The 27,055-nt window shown below is 37.3% G+C and overlaps 1 protein-coding gene across 3 annotated transcripts in view; it reads right to left on the reverse strand.

The window, feature by feature from the left end:
- Positions 1 to 386: 386 nt before the first annotated feature.
- Positions 387 to 27,055, reverse strand: part of mei-P26 (E3 ubiquitin-protein ligase meiotic P26) — a 66,746-nt gene continuing 40,077 nt past the window's right edge. For 2 of the 3 annotated variants that reach the window (XM_090165488.1, XM_090165490.1), the window contains exons 10-14: positions 23,087 to 23,359; positions 20,427 to 20,517; positions 15,687 to 15,882; positions 5,614 to 5,919; positions 387 to 1,008 (exon numbers count right to left, since the gene is read on the reverse strand). In XM_090165488.1, the coding sequence (XP_090021614.1) occupies positions 700 to 1,008; positions 5,614 to 5,919; positions 15,687 to 15,882; positions 20,427 to 20,517; positions 23,087 to 23,359 (1,175 nt within the window). In that variant the 3' untranslated portion in view covers positions 387 to 699. The remainder of the gene's footprint in view (positions 1,009 to 5,613; positions 5,920 to 15,686; positions 15,883 to 20,426; positions 20,518 to 23,086; positions 23,360 to 27,055) is intronic. The other variant, XR_016478475.1, reaches the window with a different exon arrangement.

The raw sequence follows: 27,055 nt of genomic DNA on the forward strand, positions 1-27,055 counted from the left end.
AATTCAATAAAATCCTTTTCCTTCCGTCTAAGCTTAAAAGTCAAGATTAGTTGTAGAGAAGGTTCGTATGAAATTTAACATTAACCTTTTTAATATGTAAATTAAATACTTATGATTATTGCGTTTTGTCAATCTTATTTAACCAAAATATTTACATATGGGGCAAATTTTAAAAAGCATCAAACTTTGAAAATAAAAACCCAGGAGCCACGAAGTTTTAATTTTAAAACGGCAACAGCCTTATATTTATTATAATTGTACTATGAGTAATTTGAGTGTAATTAAATACATTTACACTAAGTTCTAGTGGAGTCTGAATTAGACTTTTAAAACTCATATAAAGTGGCTAATATTTAATCTCTTCGTCAACATCTAGCAAAACAAACTTGTATTTTAAGACACTTTATTGAATTAAAAAAATAATTGCCTGAAACCTTTTTCAGACCTCAAAATAATAAAAAAAAACAAAAACTGTAAATTAGTTTAGTTTTCCCCCTCATATGTAATATAAACATTTTAAAAATAAAAACCTTTTTGGTAGGGGAAAATAAACTCGACAACGGGTTTCAGGGTCAGGAAATTGCGCATTTCCTAAAGTAGGATGTGCTTGACGATTCTTGCCCCTTCCGAAACAACTGCAGTAAGTTTTTTCGTCGTTTTTTTACTTCAAAATTTGATAAAAACAATTGTAGCAACTTGCTACATTATGTATAACGTGTTTAGGATTAGGACATGATGGTTGTTTTTAGCCAAAGTTACGATATAGCCTTCAGATGTAATTTTCAGACCACAGCAACGACTTACTTTCACGTATGGGCATTCAAATTCTGATAAAATAGAGCCTTCCCGTGAAAAAACAACCACATGGAAACGATTTCCATGACTATCACCAACTAACACATCTCCAGCATCACTAATATCTATTCCATTTGGAAAATTAGTGATATTTTCACATCCAATTCTTCTAAGGAAATGACCTTCCTCGTTAAAGACAATCACGCAATGTCCCTTGAAAAAAAAAATTGTTCAAAATTAAATTCAAATTTTTTGTAATAACGAGTTGTGCTATTATAAATATTAGGGTGAAGTGTACTACAGCGGCCTCATCGAATTTTATATTAATTTTGGTGGAGCCTGATAGACCTTGTCACGTAGATGCCAAGGGTATCTTTTATTTTGGCCGCAAATGAGTATTTAATTGTTTAATTGAATTTTTTTAATTTTAAAAAATTCTCATTTTCATTGAATTTTATATTAATTTTGGTTGCCCCTTATAGACCTTGTCACATAGATGCAAGGGTAATTTTTATTTTGGACGCAAATGATTATTTATTTTTTTAATGTAATTTTAAATTTCTAATTTTTGGGCATTTTCACGTGTTTCGTTGTACTTATTTCCGTCGTGTGTCAGCGTGATATTCCCTTTTTTTATCAAATCAATTACAGTTTTTGTTCATTTTCTCGGTGTTTTGTATTTTTGGGCCACAAAGTGATATTCCCGTACTTTATCAAATCTATTACAGTTTTGTTCATTTTCTAGGTGTTTGCTATTTTTGGGCCACTTTTTTCTGGTTGAGATTAAAAGTATATACTTGATGCGTAAGGCTTGGTACTGCCCTCTAGGTCGCGTTATAGATGGCCCATCGCTTTTTTTAGTATGGGGTTGGGGAGGCGCTGTGCGCCCCCAGTGCTAGAGCGAAGTGAGTGCACGGCGCCGTCAGGCGCCAATACGGGGAGGGTTTTTTATTAGAAAAACGTTACCAAACTCCTAAAATGACGCCTTTTTTAATAGTTAAGTTGATTAAAAAGTTATCATTTGCGGCCGCAAAAAAATTGGTTAAGTAATCTACGCGTCAAGTGCTACATTCTCCGCCACAAAAAAATACAAAAACACGGTAATTCCCTAAAATTAAGTTAATTAATTAAATTATCATTTGCGGCCCAAAAAAAAATAGTTTCGTAATGTACGTGTCAAGTGCTACATTCTCCGCCACAAAAAATACAAAAACACGGTAATTCCCTAAAATTACTAAATTTTTAAAATTAAGTTAATTTAATTATCATTTTTTAGTATGGGGTTGGTAAGGCGCTATGCGCCCCCAGCGCTAGAGCGAATGGAGTGCGCGGCGCCAATACGGGGAGTGTTTTTTATTAGAAAAACGTTACTAAACTCCTAAAATGACGCCTTTTTTAAAAGTTAAGTTGATTAAAAAGTTATCATTTGCGGCCGCAAAAAAAATAGTTTCGTAATGTACGCGTCAAGTGCTACATTCTCCGCCACAAAAAATACAAAAACACTAATTCCCTAAAATTACTACATTTTTAAAATTAAGTTAATTTAATTATCATTTGCGACCCAAAAAACAAGTTTCGTAATCTACGTGTCAAGTGCTACATTCTCCGCCACAAAAAATACAAAAACACGGTAATTCCCTAAAATTACTAAATTTTTAAAATTAAGTTAATTAATTTAATTATCATTTGCGGCCCAAAAAAATTGTTTCGTAATCTACGCGTCAAGTGCTACATTCTCCACCACAAAAAATACAAAAACACGGTAATTCCCTAAAATTACTAACTTTTTAAAATTAAGTTAATTAATTTAATTATCATTTGCGGCCCAAAAAAATAGTTTCGTAATCTACGCGTCAAGTGCTACATTCTCCACCCAAAAAAAACCGAAATTACATGAGGCCGCTTAGTGCAATTTTGCTAAATATTAAAATTTCATTCCATGGTTGATATAACTTAAAGTAAAATTTTATAAAAGCAGCCTCATTGAATTTTACATTAATTTTGGTTGCGCTTGATAGACCTTGTCACGTAGATGCCGAGGGTATTTTTTATTTTGGCCGCAAATGATTATTTAATTTTTTAATGTAATTTGAAAAAATTCTCATTTTTGGGCATTTTCAAGTGTTTTGTTGTACTTATTTCCGTCGTGTGTTCGCCGACACCACAGTTTCGGTGTCCTAACAATTTCAATGAGATATTCCCGTACTTTATAAAATCAATTACAGGTTTTGTTCATTTTCTATTTGTTTTGTATTTTTGGGCCACAAACGCTTTTTTCTGGTTGATATTAAAAGTATATACTTGATGCGTAAGGCTTGGTACTGCAAATACCCATACAAGTCCTTAGTTGGAATTCTACTTTTTATACCAAAGCGTACGAGGTCGGACATTCTGTTCTCAGTGGTGGCACTTTCTCAGTATAACAGTAATCCCGGTTTAAAACATTGGTATTATTTATGCCACTTGGCAATTTATGTATTGTATACCTCAAATCAAGGTCTAGTATATCGTCCATCCGGCCCGGGAGTAGACTTAACCATGTTTTGTGACAGTGATTGGGCAGCTAACCGCGACAACAGAAAGTCCACATGCGGTTACGTCACCTTTGTAGGAAATTCAGCAGTGACCTGGAGGTCCTTAAAACAAAAGTATGTGTCTCTTTCAACAATGGAGCCCAAATACGTGGGACTTTCCGAAGCAGTGAAGGAATTATTATGGTTAACTCCAATAATTCACGAATTTAAAAACTTTGACATTAACTTACTGACCCCTTTAATTTATTGTGATAATCAATCTGCTATATCCTTTGCGAATGATACAATTGAAAACCAGAGATCAAAGCATATTGACATTAGGTATCATTTTTTACGCGATGAGTTGAATAACTATTGGTTTAAACTTAATTCACTCCTTCTAAAACTAATGTAGCAGATATCTTTACAAAATTTTTGAGTAAAACACTGTTTGATAATTGTTGCCAAAAGCTAAATATTGATAATTAGTTTTTTTCATGTGTGTATTTGATTGCCCATTAATATATTATGATAAAGAGGGGGAGTGTTAGTAGTTCATGTTTGCTTTATCATAAATTAACTAGTTCCTCTTGATATTAACTGAACTGAACTGAATTGTTTTTAACTAAACCGCTAGGCAACACTGCCCGGTTTATTTTTAACTCTCCAACTCTCACTCCGCTAATAGCCATGATGTTAATAAGGTGTTTAACCTTTCCTTGATCTTTTAATTAATAATAATAAATAGTTTATAGTTTTATTAATGCCTTTGTGTTTTATTGCTGACTTCAATTAATAAGCATTATAAATGAGTGCGCGACGCTGTCAATCGCCAATACGGGGAATATCAAAGTGCGTCAGGCACCAATACGAATGGGGCTGGGGCGCGTCAAAAAAATGGTGTTGACGGATACACGACGGAACTATTTTTTAGAAAAACGTTACTAATCCCCTAAAATGACTATTTAAAATTAAGTTAATTAAAAAATTATCATTTGCGGCCCAAAAAAATCACTTCATAATCTACGCGTCAAGCGCTACATTCTCCACAAAAAAACCCAAAAAAACAGTAATCCCCTAAAATTACAACTTTTTTAAAATTAAGTTAATTTAAAAAATAATCATTTGCGGCCCAAAAAAGTTTCGTAATCTACGCGTCAGGTGCTACATTCTCCACCAAAATTACATGAGGCCGCTGTAGTTCAATTTTGCCAAGTTCTGCTACTACATGGAGGTTAATAAAATAAAATAAAATTTATTATTGGTACCCCGAGAAAAGTTTGTTAATTAAACAAATGATTAAGGACTGCTCTATATAATTTGATTTTTCTCTAAAATTGAGCTTATTATGAATAAAGACATGGAAATTACTGGGAGTGGATAGTATACATAAAATACATAGAAATGAAAAGCTGTATGGTATTCAACTTTTTAAAACATTAGGCTAAATGATAATAAAGACATTACTTTGCATCATAAAGGTTAGGATTCAAGAATTATTTTATATCTGAAAAGTCAATTGAAACTTTTACATAGAGCTTTGTTCCAAAATTGAACAATATTTTAAAGGAACTGAAGAAAAGTTACGTTAGTTAAAAAACATCAAAAATAATAGTTATAAATGTAATTTTGTCTAGGCTTATTGGGAAAGCAGCCAAGAGCTCAGGGAGTTCAAGACAGGGTTGCCACAATATTTTAATCATAATAATCAGCTAGTCTAATACCCAAACCACCACCTAAGGCCCAAGTCATTTATCGAATTTTACGTAAAATCATTTATAACAAAATTTAAGTCATGTCTTCAGAAAAAACTGTGTACATAGCTAGACTATTAAGCCTTTCTTGGGCACATACATTATAAAGGTATTTTAGGCTACCTAGCGTAACGTAAGATAATTGGGTGAAAGGTGGTACATGACGAGGTGATTTTCTGCTTTAGTTTTAAGATAATAGAAAATGTTCATTTTTAATGAGGTTAAGTTGCAAACACTTATCTAGTGTAAAAATTCATGTTATTGCTAACTTAACAAATCTTTTCATGACAAGGTATATAGCTACTCATTTCCCAAATGGTATTTAAACTAAATTGGGTTGCATATTATTATGCATAAGTTAAGTATTATGTAGACAAAACTTAAGAAACTTTATTGACGTTATTTTGTACTCTTTGGGGAAACTTTCTGAATTGTCAAATTTCCGAAGGAAAAAAGAAGGGTTACTTAAAAATGCCTCCAATGCCATTACCTAATTGTTAAATGTAAATGTCTAATTGATTCGATAAATAATCGAGATGAATGCAACATACCTTGAAATCGCAAATATAATACTCTTTGTTACTGATAGCTATATCAGAAGGTTCTCGCATATATTCACTGCAGTCAAACCAATGTAAGAGATCGCCAGTTTCAGCAATAACAAAAACTGTAGGGCTGACAGAATCGACAGCTACTATGTGACCATCACTAGTGATTGCCAAACCAGCAACTATGTCAATATAACGAATTGCAATTTTCTTAATAAAGTGTCCAGTCTTCGTAAATATTTGCATCCTTGATCTTTCATTGCCACGGTCGCATATCACAAATTTTCCAGTCTTCCTAATAACTGCCACCTAAAAAATTAATAAGAATGAAGGTTACATACTTAATAATACTGCATATTTAGCATGTATAAAAATAATTTTCATTAGACTGAAAAATTAGGTTGAAACGCTCATGGGTACGGGATATCTGGATCAATGGCATAGCGTTGATTGCAGTGATAGAATAATGCGGACATATTCATATCAAAACTAAACTTTACTTGTAACATTCATTGACCAGCTACATCTATATTAAAACCGTAAAACAACAGAAATTAATAGAGTGACCTAAGTCAATTAAGCTTAGGCGTGAAGTGATTGATAATGTAGAGGGTCCAGTATATACCGCTTGTATCTTATCTATGGGTGGACACAAGCGTCCTCTGTTATATTTGTTGTTAAAAGAAGTAAGAATACAAGTTACATAATGGTATTTTCAAATAAATAACTCAGTATAATCAGGAGGTTAAAAGTTACGATACGGGACATGGCATCATTTCAAGCAACTGTAAGGAAAAAATAAAGAACTATAATTTTTTCATTAGTTAATTAACTAATGAAAAAAATTAATGACAATAAATAGAAAAAAAATCAGAAATTTATAATATATCTATAAGAAAAGTACCCATGTAGCCATAAAAATGAAACATATTCAAAGGCTCAGCATGGAATCCAAATTTTCCATCAGCCACATGTGTAAACTGCATGCATTATACAGCCACATGTGTAAACTGCATGCATTATATCACAAAATTGAGAGTATTACTTCACCTAATTATGTAAACTATAAAAATTATTTTTGGACAATCTCAATTATGAAGAGTGAGAATGTGACATGCGTATGATGTTATCAGCTCAGGCTTTACTCGTACACATTTATGAAAAGACAAAAGGAATTCAATGTACAGAAGGCTAAAACCATGGGTTAATACCAGGGTTCCCGACAAAATATTATATAGGTTTAACCCGCATATGATGTCATGACAGTCTCTGGATCACCGTTGGGTACAACTGAAATTCCCTGGAACTAATGGACTTGGAATAGTGCATAGACAATTGTTTCAAGAACTTCGTCAACTGAAACAGTTGTGATGAATTCCTATCAAGGACATTTCCAGATTGTAGGAATAGGAACTGTAATATTCCTACTTGTCATTAACGGTCTTGAACAATACATCAAATTGCCGAGTATTGGAATTTAATTACTGGTTTTCAAGTCGATTCCAGTGGATATTCTTGGAGGGGCAGAAATAGAATAATGGATTTTTTCAACAAAAACAATGCCCAGGTCACAAAATTAAAAGGTAAGAATGGCCTTTATAATTCATTAGAAGAAATGCCTGATGGCATCTCAATGGATAAAGCTCTTACCACACCACGAATTACATGCTAGGCTGAGAAGTAAACAGTAACATTGAACTTTGGCATAGGAGATTTTGCCATTTCAACGTCCAGACTATTGTAGTTATGTCTAAATCAGGAGCTGTGACGGGAATGCCCAAATTAAATAGGAAAAATCTGTACTGTAATGATTATAATGAGACAAAAAAACGAAGACCGACTCTAAGAAATAAAAGATTACACCTCGTGAATGGAGAGTGAGAGAAAATGGGATGAAAATAAAAGCGATAAAATAATTAATGGACTGAAATTTTGCTCATAAAGTAGTCTGGATACGTGGCAGAATAAGGTATTAAACATCTGCGAACCAATACGTATCCACCCCATCAAAACAGAGTGACAGAACGTTTTATCCCATTGGCACTTCAAGCGATTCGGGTTATAAGAAAGTGAAGGAGGGGAAAGTTTGATCACTTAAAGAGTGAATGAATACTTCATAGTTAACAATAAAACAGTTTATTAGCAAGCTATTCTATTTTATATTATTTACATAACTGAAGTGGTTAGCTGGAAAGGCAGAGAGAAAGTGAACAGCATATTGCGTCTTTAGAGATCACCGGGTTGCCATGTGACCATTACACTGACGTCATAACAATTGCCCCACGGGGAGTTGGTGGCACGCCAAGCGCCTCGATATCTATATATAGCACTGCTTCCAGTCAGTAGGGCGAAATTTTGGCAACGGTTAGACGATTGGTGCCGTTTTATTTTGGCGGTCTTAAGTAGACCTGGACTGATGATCACTAGCGCCTCTGACCACCCTAAGTACTCTGTGAGTAAGATCTCAATGATAATAATAAATTTAATGTTTTATTAATTGGTTTTGTGATGCTTACGCTTACATGAAAATTAGTGCCTTACAAGCTCAAAATATGTTTTTTACATAACTATTTACAGAAAGCAAGTAAATCGACCTCCAGGTTTTTGGATAGAACTTTTTTACACTTTAGGTGTATTTGCGAAACTGATTCCCACATCGAATTTTGCACCGAAAAACAACTTATGAATTGAATAAAGGAGTCACACCTAATAAATCATATATTAGGAAGATTAGAAGCATATGGTTCACCAATTCATACCAAATAGTGCGATGATAAGTTCTGAAACCGCAGAAGTTGGAGTTCTTGTCGGATACGCGATATGGAATCCTACTATCAACAAGATAATCGAAAGTGACCAAGTTACAGTCAACAAGATGAAAGTCTACAAGCCACAACGAGTTGCAGAAGAAAATCCAAGACGCGATGGGTGAAGATAGTTAAATTATTTCAAGGGAAAATGACAGAACCTATTGACACTTGGAATCAAGTGAAAGTTCTTCAGCTAAGTACCACAGGAACAGGAGAAGATATTACTATCACAATCGACCAGTAAATTGAACTCCCATTTAGCAACGCGATATTATCGCTAGATCCTTTGGAAATCGTTCGGATGCATACTATTTCTATGATGGACATAGAATAAGAGGCCAAAAAGAAACATCCAATTACTGTATACTAACAACAATTTGGATATTGACATAGACCAATTCGAATTATCACCTAAAAATTTTATAACCAGACCAATCAAGATAAGCCAATTCGACTTCTCACCTAAAAACTTAGGGTGAAGTGAACTACAGCGGCCTCATTGAATTTTATATTAATTTTGGTTGCGCCTGATAGACCTTGTCACGTAGATGCAGAGGGTATTTTTTATTTTGGCCTAATAATTTCCACGTGATATTCCCGTACTTTATAAAACCAATTACAGTTTTTGTTCATTTTCTAGGTGTTTTGTATTTTTGGGCCACAATAACTTATTTCAGGTTGATATTAAAAGTATATACTTATTGCGTTAGGCTTGGTACTGTCCTCTAGGTCGCGTTATAGATGGCCCATCGCTTTTTTTAGTATGGGGTTGGGGAGGCGCCGCGTGCTCAAGCGCTTGAGCGAAGTGAGTGCGCGGCGCCGTCAGGCGCCAATACGCGGTATCTCAAAGTGCGTCAGGCGCCAATACGGGGAGTTACTATTTAAGTTGATACGATTTCACTAATTACGATGCCACTAGGTACGATTACAGAAGGGCCACCGTCAATGCTCGGAATGGGGCTAGGGCGTGTCTGAAAAGTTGTGTCGACGGACACACGACGAAACTATTTTTAAAAAAACGTTACTAATCCCCTAAAATGACTTTTTTTTAAATTAAGTTAATGAAAAAATTATCATTTGCGGCCCAACAAAATAACTACGTAATCTACGCGCCAAGCGCTACATTATCCGCAAAAAAACAGTAATCCCCTAAAATTACTCCTTTTTTAAATTGAGTTAATTAAAAAAATCATTTGGGAGCCCAAAAAAAATAGTTTCGTAGTCTACGCGTCAAGTGCTACATTCTCCGCCCAAAAACTAATTCCCTAAAATCACTACTTTTTTAAAATTAAGTTAATTAAAAATATTATCATTTGCGGCCCTAAAAAAATTGTTTCATAATTTACGCGTCAAGTGCTACATTCTCCGCCCAAAAAAGAAGCAAAATTACATGAGGCCGTTGTAGTTCAATTTTGCCAAAATTGTTGGAAAACCTACTATATTAATTTTGGCATACTAACGCGCAGCTCCTTTACCTCTGACCATAGATTGTTTACGTTTTTGTTACGCGTTGCGGCCGCAGAGCGGCACTACAGTCGCCGATCACGGGTATATAATCCGCTGCAGAGGAGTTATTATATTCTCCCGACTACTACCATCACCACGATGTTTGCCGCGCCGCGTAATGTTTATTGTTTATACTAGTCTCTGACAAATGGCTTTACATTGCCCTTGTTTATATTGTTAATTTAAATCAGTTGTTTTTTTTATTAAACCTAACGTTTTTCATGACTTCTGACCACCTTTATTTATCGTCGATTAAATACACCCAACAGATTGGTAGCAGAGCGTGGTTACCGGCGCGCATATAGTCGACACGAAGCGTAAGGTGGAACGAGTCTGGATACGGCTCACGAAGAAGACGGACTCCGCAGGTTAGGGGCTGAATAGAGATGGTGGACGGCGGAGGTGGTATGACAGTGAGTCAAATTGTCAAACTTACCTCGACGAATTACCGTAATTGGAGATATGAAATTGAGTACCTACTGACTGAGAGGGATTACTGGAATATAATCACTGGGATCGAGAAAGTCCCTGAATCTCCTGCTGCCGAGGTAGCGAAGTTCAAGACCCGGTATGCCAAGGCCCATTCCGTGATTGCGATGACTATTAGCCAAGAGCTAAGAAGTATATTCTCAGGTACGCCAAAACATTCATATGACTTATGGGATGCTGTGAAGAAACACTTTGAACCAGTCTCACGGGCCCGAGTTGGCGCCTTATTGACTGAATTTTCTGCCCTTACTTATCGGGATGGAGAGGGTATACCAGTGTGGTTGGGACGTATATGCACGCTCAAGATGCAGCTCGAAGAAGCAGGTAGAGCTCTCGACGATGATCTCGTAGCATTTAAAATGATTGGGACTTTACCTACTATTTATGATTCCTTGGTTCAGGTATTAAAGAAGTTTTAATAGCAGAGTATAGAAGACAAATCCAGAAAGAATCATCAGGCAGCACAACCACCGCTTTTCCAGTACAAGCCACGATAAAACCCTCCGGGAAAAAACCCACGTATTTCAATGGCGAATGCTACAACTGTAAACGCAGAGGACATCGTTCATCAGAATGCAACGGATGCCCTATTGTATAAAACCTAACTTGCCCTAGGCGTAGTGGCTTTTGCCACTAGGACAGCCTGACACTCCTATTCCTACATTATTATTTATTTACTTTATTTATCACCACTCCAGAGAGATGGCCCCAGAGGCGAGAACCACCTTATTTACCCTATATAAACTCTAGTCCGCGCGGCAGGGGCGTATTTGTTTTTTAGCGTTTTGACTCGACGGTTAGTCGGCAGTCCACCAGAGTAGCTCGCCAGACTTCCATGGCAGCACTGCTTTTTTTTCTCTATAAGATATTTTTTGCCGTGGTAGTCATCCCTGCCACTAGTTACAACAAGCCTGTCTCAGCAGCAATAAAATGGCTCTCTCCTCTCTGGTAATGTTAATTGTTAATTTTGTCACTGTTTCGACTATGTATACTAAGCATCCGTTGATAGTTTAAGATAAACTGAATTCACTTTGTATTTCCTTGCGGCCCCCAAATAAAGACTTATTTCGATTAAAGCCGATTTGGTATTTCCTTTGGCTGAATATCGGTTACCCAGAATGCCGACAACGAAAGAACCAAAAACAACCGAAAGGGAAGCCTCGTGATGGTAACGGGGATCCAAGCCCAAGAGGGACATTTCTTGCGACAGCGCTCTGCACTACGACAGCCACTAGAGAATGGATCCTTGACTCAGGCGCTAAAAAGCATTTTTGTAACCAACGTGACTGGTTCGCCACTTTTACACCATTAGCAACGCAGGCCACTATAGGTGAAGAACGTGATATTTACTCCGGGTATGGGACGAAATCTCATCTCAGAGCATTTACTGGACCAAGCAGGTTACAGAAGTTGCCGAGAAAATCAGAAATGCATAGCCTATTTTCCAGATGGGACGTTTGCATTTGACGCTACTCTGACTACGGATAACTTTTATAAAGTTGACGCACACGTCTTAGTTGACGGTCCAGAGACGGCAAATGGGGAACATTCGACGACCTATGCAGAGACGGCCAAAGATTTCAGCTTACTTCAGTTATGGCACCGTCGCCTGGGTCACCTCAACGAAAATAACCTGAAGTACATGGCGTCAAAGGGCATGTTACGAGGTCCCAGTTCTTTGCATGGTTCTTTGGATAGCTGTGCAGCCTGTAACCTGTCCAAGAGCACGAAAGTGAGCCACAACCCTATTCAAAATATCCAGAGTAAGGAATTGCTGGAGTTGGTGCATTCTGATGTCTGGGGGCCCATCCAGATTGTCTCGCTAGGGGGAGCTCGCTACTTTATTACCTTTATCAACGACAAGAGCCGACATCTGACCGTATATCCTATGGCTCAGAAGAGCGATGCCTTATCCTGTTTTGAGAAATATAAACGATACGTAGAGAAAAAGACCGGTCGCATTATCAAGGCCATTCGCACTGACAATGGACTTGAGTACTGTTCACGAGCTTTTGATGATTATTGCGACATGAGAGAACAAATACTTACTCCCCAGCAATGAATGGTGTAGCAGAGAGGATAAACAGGATACTATTGAATACGGTTCAAAGGCTCTTAGAGGAGTCAGGGGTTCCGATAAGTCTGTGGATGGAACTGGTCAGAACGGCCGCTTGTATCAAGAATTACTCTAAACACTCCAAGCTTGGGGATAGTGCCTTGGAGGTGTGGATGGAACGGAAGCCGATCTCATCTCATTTCAAACGTATTGGGAGTCTGGCCTACGTGTATATCCCGCAACAACAACGAGGCAACAAATTACAACAACGAGCCAAAATGGGGGTCATTGTTGGCTACGCAGTCCAGACTAGAGGCTACAGGGTCTGGTTACCGGAAAGCAACACCGTAGTCGAGAGCCAACACGTAAGAATAGATGAGAAGACAGCTGCAATCAACCAAATCAATCATGGTCTGTCAGATGATGATTTCGTGACTTTCCAGTGGTCCTCCGAAGAGGTTGAGCGGACACCTGGTGACAATCTGGGCACGGACATCCCCGTCAATACTATTGAAGAAACTGAGAGTACAACCGGTGCTCCCACACCCATCCAAGAAGTGGCGATAGAGGAGGTATTGGCCCAACCACCTGTAAAAGAATTACCACAAGGATGGCAACGCGAAGTACGAATACGTCAATCTGGAGCTACGAAAGGAGTTGGAGATGTGTATTATCACACTCCGGATGGCGAGGTCTTCCGATCATGGAAATCTCTAGCGGAGTATCTAGAAGAAAATGCGTTGCCGTATAATCAGGCGATGTTTGATTTTTCCCAAAAATCGATCACAGCAACTCTGGCATCGTATTTGATGGACAAAGGTCCTCAACCCGAGTCAATACGTGGTATGGATGGTGAAGAAGTATACATGAAGCAAATACCTGGCTTCACAACCGCAGATACAGCCACGCATTGCTTACGACTGCTAAAAGCTTTGTATGGGTTGCCCCAGAGTGGACGTCAATGGTTCATCGAATTAAACAAGAGTGTAATGGGGGGGACCTTGGCAATACAAATGGAAAACCCATTTTCCCAGATGGCGCCACACGACTGACTGGTTTTGGCGGGAAGGATGCGCCATAAAAGGCGGCGCTTGGACCTGGGAAGTTCATTCCGTACTCGGAGACTGATCGATCGACAGCTAATTATTTATACTTCATGTAAACTTATCAAAGGAGAATAAAAGAGTTATTTCTATTGCATTTAATCGCAAGGTTTATTGTGTTAGAAATATAATCCTTATGTACTGTGCTCATTCTTTATCGCGTTGTCTGCTAAAGAAAATGAAACAACATAATGGTTTTGGTGAACCTGTTTTTATGTGTGTCTTATGTTAAACTTCAACTTAGTGTTAGTGCATTTTACACTAACAATATTTACATAAGTCTGTAAATACATTATAATATGAACAAATAAATTGTTTTGTGCATTAAGTCATTGTAATTGAATTAAGATATTCTACACAATGTCTGGATGCTGAAGAAAAGCCTTTATGTTCTCCATCAATCTGGACGTTGCTGGTATGAAGAATTAGATAAAAGACTGAAGCAGATTGAACTCATTCCACTAAGTTCCTGTGAATGCATATATCGAAGTAGATGGAATGCCTTTGTACTCATTTACATAGATGATATTCAACAAATCACATCCATTGGCAAAGATTTGGGACGTTTCAGAATGTTCTTGGGTGTCAAATTTAATTGAGACGAGAAATCGGATAAAGAACAAAGTGGATATATCCAAAAATTGAGTACCTTATTTTTATTGATACGATTCCAGAAGCCAAACGAGCCATGCAAAGTTTGTTCCATATCACGATATAATACGAAGCCAAGTATGGTTGCTTGGCAACATTTAGAGCATCTTTTTAACTACGTGCGAGCAACCCAAAAGAGATGCATCAAGTTGGAATCTTCTTACAGATTGGATGTTAATTGCTACTCAGACTATCATGGGGAGGAGATCCAGACACATTTTATTGGATTATATCAGATTATCTGGAGGTCTGCGAAGCAAACTCTCATAGCCCTTTCAACTATGGATTCAGAACTGTACGCAGTCACTGAACTAACTAAAGAAGTCATCTGGATACAGCGTGTACTAGATGAGTGCACAGACTTATTTCACTTAGATTAATGCTGCACAGTAGTACATATTTATAACCAGTCCATGATATTAAACTTGAAGAACCAAGTAAAGAAAAAGTTAACGAAATACACGGACATAACATTTAAATTTGTTAGAGAACGCTTAATTTCAAAATTATTATATAATAATAATAATTTTATTTCATCAGGTAAAGAAAGCTATACACTTATTGTGCCCTGACAGATAATGAACAAGCAATGGACAAGTAATTGAAAGTAATAAAACACTAGAGTTTATAGGCAAAAATACATAAAAGAGCAAAGATTACATATACATAGCTATAGATAAATACAACCAGTACCCAAACAATATTTACCCACACATTAGCGCCATCCGCGAAACTTATCTAAACGTGCCTTAAAGGCAAACACCAACGATTTAATTATAACGTCCGAGGGTTAATAACACATTGGGTAAAGAAAGTACGCCGAACCGTACTGAGGCACCTTTTTTTAATAATGGTGGGAGCTTTACGCCCTGTCCATTTGAGGTCGAAAAATTCTCTGCAGACACGACATAATAACCATAAATAATTTTGAAGGTTTCTACAATGTCCGCCCGAAGAAGTCTATCGGCGAGCGACATTAGGTTCAGGCGATAATACAAGATGTTAATCAAAAATTTAACTATGCCAATATATTTACTAAAGCATTAATTATAGGAAAAATATTGTTATTAAGCAAATATATGATTTTGGGGGGTTTGTTAATATATAGGTAAAATCATAAATACATACAATTTATACATCTATGTGAAAAAATAGTGAGAATATCTTTGTTGACTCTTCTAGTTCTAGAGTTTGTCGCCAGGTGTCTCACCCTATAATTTTGATAATACTAACTAATAAAGTTGTTATACTTGTAAAAATTCATACTGTTGAACTGAAAGGTGGTGTGGTGTGTTCATTGTGGCTCCAACAACAAATCTATAAACCAACTAAGACATAACATAACAGATACTTATAAAGTAACACATACATAATTGAATTTTGACAACAGACATTTTAAATGGAATTAATGAATGCATAAAAACTGAGTAATGGCTTTCGCACTGGAAAAAATGTACTAACCTTTCTCGGGTACCAAAGCTGTCCTTCTTCCTTTCCGGGGATACCAAACTGTAATTTAAATTCTCCAACTTTGTCAAAAACTTGAATTCTATGATTGTTTGTATCAGCTACAATAATTTCCTCCTCTAGGCCAAGGCAAAAGCCATGGGGTGAACTAAACTGACTTTTTCCAGGTCCAAGCTGTCCAAACTTGCATCTTCAATGATCAAAAAAAATTATTTTAACTTAACACGCAGCAAGGTTCTTAAAACTGTTTTCCACAAAAGTCAAATAAATAATAGTACGAAGTTTTCGTGTTCAATACAGGATGACCAGGGAAAAAGCTTTGAAAATTTCATAGGAAAAATAGGAATTTTAGAGATTAATTATAGGAAAATACAGGAAATAAAATACACGATTTATAGGAAAATGTAGGACACTAAATAGGGGAATATGGGAAAAATAATAAGGTCATTTTTGCGTATCGTATACTTTGATTCGAATTACATAGAATATTGATAATTTTTTGTACACTGCTTTCGGCAAAAGTTTACTACAGCAACCTCATCTTGTTTTATAATTTTTTTAGGCGGATACGATAGAGTGTCATGTAGATAGCGTGGGTATTTTTTATTTTTGGCACAAATGATTATTTAATTTTTTATTTCAATTTAAAAATTTAACCTTTTATGTAATTCTCACGTTTTTTGTTATTATTTTGTCGTGTAATAGACCTTGTCACGTAGATAGCGTGGGTATTTTTCATTTGGTCCGCAAATGATTATTTTTTATTTTAATTTAAATTTTTTAACATATTTTGTTATTTTCACGTTTTTTTGTTATTATTTTGTCATGTGATAGACCTTGTCACGTATATAGCGTGGGTATTTCTTATTTTGTCCGCAAATGGTTATTTTATTTATTTATTTATTAATTAATTTTATTAATTGAACTTCTTTGTGTATTTTAAAATTTTATTTTGGTTATTATTTGTGTCGTGTGTTCGCCGACACCAGGCTGTTTGAAAAAATTGTTAAAGAACAGTTTTTCGTGATAGTATAAGTATTGGCGTCTAACGGCGCCGCACATTCGCTACCCTCTCGTGCTGGGGGCGTGCGGCGCCGCCCAGCCCCATACTAAAAAAAGAGATGGCCTTTTATAACGCAACCTAGAAAAATTAACAAATTGTGAAAAGGCCCAATAAAGGGAAAATAAGAAAATAAGCGGTTGCGGCCAAAAAAAGGCAGCACAGCTAGAAATGTCACTGTAATGGGGTGGACCTTGGCACTCTAAATGGAAAACCCTTTTTCCCAGATGGCGCCACACGCCTGGTTTTGGCGGGAAGAATGCGCCATAAAAGGAGACGCTTTGGATCTGGGAGGCTGACTCTGGACCTGGAGACTGAACGGTCAACAACAAGTTTAGTTATTAATACTTTGTGTGTAATTTATAACCAAATAAAGGAGTTATTTCCTTGGAACTTAATTAAGAGGTATATCGTTTTTGACCCTACAATCCCCATACACTTACATTCTTGGAGGCACCGCCGAGATATTTTTGTTTGTATGGTGGTAAGTAGGCGGGTTTTTTTTGCCGTTGTATTTAATTTTTGTTGACCATAATTGTGTTAGGGTTTTATTGGGTTTTGTTTTACGTTTAAAGTTAGATTAATCTGTTAAGTTTTTACGGTGGGGGAATTTTTTATTATTATTATTCAACGTTTTTCTTTTGGTCATGTATTTCTGGCTTGTGGCTATTTTTGGGGCTCTGGCGGTTGTCCTTGGTTTCTGTTGGGGCAGTCGTTGGGCGGATTCCTTACCGGTTTATCCTGAGGTTCCTCCGTTTTTGCGAGGCGGGGAATGTCGGGTACCTGAGCGGGACGCACATAGGGAAAGGAGACGGAGACGTAGGGCTCACCGTACGTCTAGCGATCGGTCATGGGTTCCGGGGGCGTCTAGTTCTGATGGGGACTCTGAGTATCAAGCTATGCGGCGGGCGGCACTCGATTCCGAACTTCATCGCCAGCGTCTGGGCCTTAACCCTGGTTTGCGGGAATGGGATAGAGATTTATTGGATTTAGTTGCCGGGCGTCCGTTGACTTTGGGGCCTTTACCTGGCCCTGGGGGGATCAACGTTCCACCTCGTCCTACGCCTATCCGGGATGGGCGACCAGCAGATGTGACTGCGTCCTCGGACACTTTGTCGGTGGGAGGGGTTGCGGACAATGTTGGGGCTGAGCGGCTTGGGTCCGCGGTTCAGGGGAATTCGGGTGGTAATGGTTCAGTAGCTGGTCTTTGCCGGGTGGTAACCGATCCTGAGCAGGGGTTGTCCGGTGGGGCGTCCCAGTCAAGGCCTAGTTCCGCCAACCCATTCCTGCCTTCGTCACCGGTGCCTTCTGGGTCTCGTTGTCCTACCGGCAATCCATTTTTTCCTATGGGACCGCCTAACCTCGGTCCAGTACCCTTGGTGGCCGCTGGGGGGGCGGCATCTGGTCCCTTTCATGGAACGGGGGTCTCCTTACCTTTGCCTTCTTTTTCGGGGATTCCTTTGGAGGACCCTCGGGTTTTTCTGGGCGACTTGGAAACTTATATTATGTTCCACGGGATTGGTCATCAGGCGGCTGTACACCTTCTGCCGCAAGTTTTGCGGGATGAGGCTGGGTTATGGTTTCTTGATCTCAGGACACAGCTCGCTGGGTTTTTGTCTTGGGATATGTTCAGGCGGGAATTCCGGGATCGGTTTCTCTCCCCGGACAGGGAAAGCGTCTTGCGGGCAGACCTGTGGGGGGTTGTGCAGTTGGCGGGGGAAAGCATTCCGGCTTTTCGTCGTCGGGTGGTCACCTTAAATTCCCTCTTGGGGAGTCCTTTACCGGAGGCTGAGCTCCTGAGTCTCCTTTTGTCTAGAATCGATCATAGGGTACGTGTATGTTTTTCCCGGGCGCCCTGTAGGTCGATCAAGGAGTTCGATGCAGTAGTGCGGAATTTGGGGTTGGAAACCTCGGTGGGGGTGAAATCATTCAATGATCCCTCACGATTTCATTCGGCCCATGGGTTTGGGGATGTTTATAGACCGCCAGGGAACTCGGGGTCTGGTGGGTTGTATCCTGGGCAAAGGGGTCCGTCTCGGGGTGGTCAGGTGGGAGCACCTGTTGTCCGACATCCTCCTAGTTGTTTCCTTTGCGGGGAGCCGGGTCATTTTGTTAGGGATTGTCCCTCTCGGGCGGATATGGGTCGCCGTCCCCGGGTTCGTGACGAGTCCGTTGAGATTATGCGAATCAACAACGCAAATAACAACAAGAACGTAGCGCAATATTACGTGGAAATTATTCGTAGTGAACAACACGGCTACCGAAACTGTAAATGTCAGCGAACACACGACGAAAATAATAACAAAAATCATGGAAAGGCCCAAATAAGGGAAAATAATAAAATTAAATAAGTGGTTGCGGCCAAAAAAAGGCAGCACAGCTAGATAATTCTCAAAATTTAGAAAACTTGTAATTTATGTAACTGGAATACCACGTGGAAAGCATTTTTTTACAAACTACCGGAATACCACGTGGAAATTATTAGGGCTGAAAATCACGTGGTGTCGGCGAACACACGATGAATTTAATAACAAAAAACCTGAAAAAACAACAAAATTTCAAAAATTTTAAATTAAAATAAAAAATTAAATAATCATTTGCGCCAATAAAAAAAAATACCCACGCTATCTACGTGACAAACTCTATCGTCTCCGCCTGATATAATTATAAAACAAGATGAGGTTGCTGTAGTTAACTTCACCCCTGCTTTCTTTCATTATTGGGTCACTCAGAGGATTTTCAAAGCCTATACATTTCAAGATTTTATCCGAAAATGGCAGTGTTTTCACAAGAGGTTTTTACGACACTTAGCAAAAAGTTCTTTTATTTTCAAAGGACCGTAAAATTATAGGAAAATAGGTGAAAATGAAGGAATTTATAGAAAGGCATTAAAAATAGAGGAAATATTGGTAGTTGTAGTCTGGTCACCCAGTCAATACCATAATTCACAAAATCAAGAATGAGTGAACGTTAACTAAGAATATGCAGGTGCAGCTATAGCCTCTGCTTTTGCACCTTAAAGCAAGTATCGGTTCAATGTGAAATAGATCTTTTGCAACAGATGTCACTGGCGTCAAAATCAAAAAAATATAAGCAACAATTTGATTGGCTCATTTATAAATTTTACAATAGCCTAATTAAGTAATTTTTAACAATATATTTCGACCGTGACACATAATTTAGGTTAAAGTTCACTAAAAAAAGTATAAGTGGTCTAATTATAATACTCTACAATGGTTGTCTGATGACGTTATTGTTTCGCTATTTTTAATTTTAGCTTCCTTTGCTCTCCAGTGAGCTTATTTTTTCAATGGATCAGATAGATTCATTGGCATCTCTAATAACAACGGACTTATCGTAAGTCAGGTGGCAATGATGCAGTAGACAAGTTGCTTTAAGCACTATTCTCTGTCTACAAGAGGAAGGAGCCTACAGCTACAAGGCAACCAGTGTCTTCCCCCTTTAGTGTAGTTTTGCCATTCTTAAATAACATTAATTCTTGATGTAAATAAATTAAATAATTTAATCAACAATAGCATAAGTAATATAATTAACTATAAGTACTGACACTCTCACCCAGCTTCGACTTGGACTAGCAACCGAACTGAGAAGCTTTGAAAATCAGTTTGGTAATAATTTTTCCTAAAAGTTATGTCATATCAGGAGTATCTTACCTTATTTGCATGGTATTCAACTTGGCATTTGCATTTCTTGGGGGAGGATTATAACTACAGGAAGAGGATTGCCCTGATGTTGGAGTTCCAGCTAGAAATTTAATTAAAGTTTCAACATTCAAAAATTTTAATAGTTTTTCAAATTATTTTGTTAAGATAAGATAAATATGCCTTGTGGTGTATTGGAGCAGTTTCTCACATTTTGAGAACTACGTATATGGCACATAAGATTTTTCCAATACACCACTGAATATGATCAACAAAACAAGTTTTTAGAAAACAGATCCGCCAAAACCTGCATATAAATAGGCCTTCAAATTCCTAAAACCAATATCAATCCACATACTTCTGAAATAATCCAGGTATGTCCAAAAAATTCCTAACAATATTGTAAAGGTATTATACAAGGGTAAAAAAATAGTATCATTATGACTTCTTGATAGGTGTTTTAAAAAAACAATGATTCTTCCAACAGTGATTTAAAATCAGCCACGCAGGGCGAAAACGGTTCTCACAAGGTGCCCAAAATAAGTCTCCCAGGTGCATGGGCCCCTCGAAACCTTAGTTATGCCACTGTCTTCCATGTTAATGTTTTTCTACATCAATAGCTGTGACTGATATAAAAATAGAAAGCCCTGAAATCTAGAGACGAGTCGGGCCCCCGATTGAGTCGGGCTATTTATGCCCGACCCCGCTTTGGGCCGGGTTGGGTCGGGCAAATTTAATTTTAGAAAAATTTGGGTCTGGCTACTTTTCAATCTGGTCCAGGTCAGGCCGGGTTTTTTTTAAAATTAAATGGACCGGGCCAATTTTCGAAAGGGTCGGGCTTTTAAAAAAGGCCCGGCCCGACCCTTACCCGCGACTGCGTACTGCGTGTGAAATGTTTCGGCCCTTCAGGTGTGGGAGAGAGATATACGTAATGAGTTCAGCGAGCAGCGCCACTAGCGTCTATCATTCAAGGTCGTCCCAGTTGTCCGATTCGCCTAAACTTCTCTTACGTTTAGTTATGGTTTTACTTTCGATTTCACACAAACGAGTGACGAACGTGTATTTTCCAGCACGGGACTGACACTTGGTCCTCGAAGAACAAATTTAAAAGGTTCAACTCTTTCGCAACTTAAGCCCAGTTCACACTATACAATTAATTGGGCCACTAAATTGAAACCAGCTAACTGTAAGCAAGAAAATTTAATAGTGTGAACAGAAAAATTGTAAGCATTGTTCCAACTTTTTCTGTTCACACTGTACAATTTTCTTGCTTACAATTAGTTGGTTTCAATTAATTGTATAGTGTGAACTGGGCTCAAAGGGATCTCTCACTCACAACAGGGGAAGGCATAGGGGTCACAAAAAAACTGGTTTTGAAGCACACTGCAAGTCTGGATTTTATGTTACCCCTATGCCTCCCCCTTTGGTGAGTGATGGATCCCTTTAACTGTTCTTCACAAAAATTGTTTAAATAAATAAATGCCTCTTGTTATATTTTGTATTGCATATCTACATCTACACTATATAATAATAAAAAAGCTTCATGCTATGGGATGAGGCGGTTCTTTGGGTCTTAACGGGTTTCCAGGCCGGGCCGGGCAAAATCGATTTTTTAGTTTATCTGGTCGGGTCGGGTAAAAATTATATTCATTTTTTACGGGTCGGGTCAGGTTGGGTAAAATTTAATTTTAAAAATTTCGGGTCGGGTCGGGTAATATTTTATTTTAAACATTTCGGGTCGGGTCGGGTAATATTTTATTTTAAACATTTCGGGTCAGATTGGGCAAAATTTGTTTTTACGTTTTTTCGGGTCGGGTCGTGTCTTGCCGGAAAAAAAGTGGGCCCAACTTGTCTCTACGGAAATCGCTGTATGAGAATCACACATTCAAAGAAATGAAGATAACATTGGGCTCAAAATATTTTAACTTCAGTGTTTTTATAGTTATTGTAGGTAGGGATGCACCGATATTAGCCAATACCAACTTTTAAAATTAATAAAATTCTCGATTAACTAACTTATGATATTTGATTGGCCGCGCCACGTACACCAGAAGTGTAGACCATATTTGTTTTAGACAGGGCGTTACGAGTGTAGACAAATAAAAAGCAACAATATTAGATTTGTGATAGAAAATATGTATATGAAAAGAAACAATTCAGATATGCTTGTGCAAACTTTTTTAATAAAAAATTAGAATAAAATGGTATAACAGTGCACTTGATTTTATCATTTACACTACTGTTATTATAGATAACTTTGTTAATATCGGCCACGAATAGCCAATGTATCGGATGTACCCATATCAGTGCATCACTAACTGTACAGGGAATTATGTTGAGAAAAACTACATTCAAATAATACAAAATGCATAGTAATTTATGTAACATACCAACAGTATCTCCCAGTTCCCCCTGTATCATATTTATAAAAATGTAATTTGTAGATATAACGGGGTGCTGTACAACCGTACAACATTAGGGGACTGAATCTGCCCTTATATTTATAAAAGACTTGTGCTGTAAATTTTTATATATTGTCTACTTGTTTGGACAGAATGGTAAGTAAATTTTTTTTAAATTATCATATAAAATTTTGTAATTAACTGTAAGACTGAGGGAGGGTCAAGCACTGACCCTAATGATACCAAGTAATTAACTAATGAATTTCTTACCTCTAGCAATACCTAAATTGAGATTTACTCCATTTAAAATTGGCGATTCCATGTTAGGACTGTTTAATCTCTGAGGAGTAGAAGTCATACCACTTGTGGAAGTGCCACCAGCAGCGCCACTGGTTCCACCATTTAGAAGGGCTCCTAATGAACTATCAATTGGAGATTGCGCAATATTGTGTAGGGATACAATTGGTTGAGTGCCAGAGAGACCACTAGATGAGCTTCTTGATTGGGGTGGTTGTCCAACAACTGAATCCAATGAAGTTAATCCTACATATAAACGTTTAATTAAGGCGAGTTACCACCATCTAGCATTATGGGGAGGGCTAAGAGAAATTTATTTTGAGGGGGAAATTAACTTATCACTTATTGATGGTGGAAGTTTCTTAAACTGGAAACTTAGGTGAGGATGGATAAGATTCCTAATTTTCACAATGAAAGTTGTTTATCTTTCAATTTTTCCAACTCATCTCAAGCTTGTCAACCCTAGAGAGTAAGTGACCTTCTCTAATATACTTTGGTATCATTATACCCTCTAACACACCACAATTAAAAATGGGCTTGGTACATTACTGGCTTTGGTACAAATAAATATAGGTTTTTGAACAAGCCTGTGCTCCCCAGTAACGCTTAAATGTAAAGAAGTTTTGGAGAGTACATTATTCTCATACTAAAAAAAAGAGGGAATGCAATATAACCATTATTTCAATAACAATATTTCCTAGGGATGTGCGAGTACGGATTTTTGGTATTAAAGTATCCAAATTTACAGCTTTCAAGCATCGAGTCAAGTCTTAAGCGAGTATTCAAGTATTTAGCCTAGGGTAAAAATAAGTTTAGAGTACTTGAGTAGCTAGGCTTATGCCATGTTCGCACGGAAAACTATGCACTTAACTTAGGGGGCGAGATCACAACCGTTTGGACGTCGGGTTTTTCTCTTTCTATGAATTATTAATAGCGGAAAGCCATTCGCATGTGCATATTTTCTCAAAACTGGACTTTCCATAATCAGTCAATTGTTCGCCCGAAAGAAAATTCTTCGTGTCTCACCCACCCAGGTGACAAGGTATTATATTTTAAGTACTCAAATAGTTAGGCTTAATTATTGCCAAGAGAAGAAGACAAAAGAAAACTGGAGGAGATCCTATTGTGACTTAGACAAAATCGTAACTAGCACCGCCAAAACACAACATTGTTCGAGCACATGGATGAAAGATGAGAATAGCCAACAACACCTTTAAGGTATTATTGATAAATAACGCTATCGCCCTCTCTACTTCTTCCAGGGAAGCTCCCATTACTGCACTTTTACTGACGCGCCTATCAGGGAATTGGCTATAAATTGGAAGAGCAGGACGGAAAATTACTAGCGTCATCTGTTCATCTTGAGGGTTCAACTATTTTTGCAGTGCTATCAACCAGTTCTCAGAAATAAGGAGAGTTGGCCCTTCTTTAGTCTTTCCTCCATGGTATGTGTTTCAATTTTAGTTTAATTTTCTTTTTACACAATGCGCTTCTTCATACTTAATGTCATCCAATCAGGAACAACCTATAAACTAAAGTAAGGACTTGTTTAAAATAGGGTTCTCAAGTACTCAAAAAGTTAAGCTTTGGCTTTGAGTATAAATAATTTTTTTTGAGTCTTTGTAATAACGTTTTTCGAATATCAAGTCGAGTACTCCATTGAAATAGAGTAGTCACACATGCTTAATTTTTCATAGATGAAAAAAAGGTAATATAACTGTGCCAAAATGCATATTCAATGTGGATGGACTGATGATGTAAAGATCTTGTGGGACATATGCCATATGACTCTGTTTGTACAGGGTGTTTTGAATTGCTCTGACTGGACATTTGTTTCCAAAACTGCAAGAGACAGAGTTGCGAAATTTTCAGGGTATTATTTTAAGTGTGGGTTCGCTTCAAATTCTTAATGTCAGAAAAATCGGTAATAATTTCGGGTTTTTGTTAAAAATATTTTTCACCGGTAGGTGCTAGAAAAAACGTTTCAATGAGAAAGTTGTAGAGGGCTGTCGAAAATGTTCAAAGATATTAGTTTCATTGGAAAAGAACACTTTTTCAATAAGATATGAGCTGATGAAAAAAACAAGCTGTCCATAGGGACCAATAGTCTTCGCATTTTTGTACATTAATGAAAGAAATGTCTGAAAGATTTAATTGAACATTTTATTCGAATAAACATAAGAATTTTACTAGTGAGGTTCTATGATGCCTCCGTTTGTTGGGACACATGTTTGGGCACTGTAACCGATTTTAAGTCTAGGGGAAACTGAATCAGGTTCAATCGAAATAAAATTACCTTATTTTCATGAATGAAGTCTTTATTAGGGGTCGAAAAAGGTACTACATTTATCAAGAAGCTTATCTTGAGATATCAACAGATGTAAAATAATTATAAGTGGTAGAAATATAACTTAACATTACCAGAGAGGAGAGAGCCATGTCGTTGTTTGCTAAAGTGAACAGCGGCCTGAAGAAATGTGGCGGAGAATGACCCACCACTGAAAAAACTAAAATAAGGTAAGAGTTCTGCCAGGGAGAGTCCGGCCAGCTACTCTGGTCTAACCACCAGCTAGAAGTCAAAAATCAAGAAGCCCTTTTCCAGGCTCTGACATGAGCTTAAATATACTAGGTTCAAAGGCTGCAATGATTCGGTGACGCAAATCTTTGATGTTCTCAAGGGTCGTCACGTAAACTTGTGCTTTGATGAGACCCCACAAGAAAAGGTTTACGTGACGTCCGTTGAGAACATCGAAGATTTGCGTCACTGAATCATTGCAGCCTTCGAACTTGTCTCTCCTGATATGATCACACGCTCGTTTCAAAACATGCTTCATCGTGCCCAAACATGTATCGCGCAAACGGAGGTATCATAGAACCTATCTTGTAAAATTCTTATGTTTATTCGTATAAAATGTTCAATTAAATCTTTCTTTCATTTACGCACAAAAATGCGAAGGCTATTGGACCCTATGGACAGCTTGTTTTTTTCATCAGCTCATATCTTCGTGAAAATGTGTTCTTTTCCAATGAAACCACTTTCTTTGAATATTTTCAACAGCACTCTACAACTTTCTTATTGAAACGTTTTTTCTAGCACTTACCGGTGAAAAAATATTTGCAAAAACCCAAAAATTATTTCAATTTTTCTCACCCCTACGTTAACAACAGTTTTGCACCCGGTTCAAAATGTACCCCCTGAACCCAGGTCGGTACGCCTCTGCCCTCAACAAAGAGGGGATTGAAAACGAAGCTTAAAATCATCTGAACATAGCCATTCTCCCAAAGTATAAATAAATAAATTCTTGTATAGACCAATTACACTGCAAGCTACTGTGAAAAATGTAAAATTACATGCGTGTAGAGAAAATAACAGTAAATTTAAAAAAATTCTAAAATGCAAAATTTTAAGAGATCAGTGATTTGTCTTATTACAGGCCTAATTTGAAATAAAAAAATTTGGTATATGGTAGTGGTAACCACCATTAGAAATAGATTAAAATTCTAATGGAGTTATTAAATGAGTGTCAATATTTTGGCATCATAAGAACTTAAGCCTTTGATTCCGGGTCTCAATTTAAACATCTATAATGTTCAATAAAAATGGTTTAAATTTAAATATTTCGAGGAAAAAACAAAAATAAAGAAACCTACTAAAATGGTATGCCTTTAAAGCTTTTTTTTGTCAATTTAGATAACTTAAGACCATTAATTTTAGAAGTACAAAGAAATAGCGTGAAAAGATGAGATTGAGAAATATTTCAAGATACTAATTAGAATTTTGCAAATCACTTTATTGGTAAAATATTTAATACAAAAAGAATTCACCCACTAGAATGTCACAGGGTAATAACATCAATCGGAAATTTAACAAAATTTCAAAAATTTATAATAGCATCATCGAAGTATTATTTTAACTTCAAATTAAGGTCTTTAGGAGCATAA

This window comes from Leiobunum rupestre, chromosome 2 (assembly GCF_980474605.1).
Source record: "Leiobunum rupestre chromosome 2, qqLeiRupe1.1.hap1, whole genome shotgun sequence".
Classification (NCBI taxonomy): domain Eukaryota; kingdom Metazoa; phylum Arthropoda; class Arachnida; order Opiliones; family Sclerosomatidae; genus Leiobunum; species Leiobunum rupestre.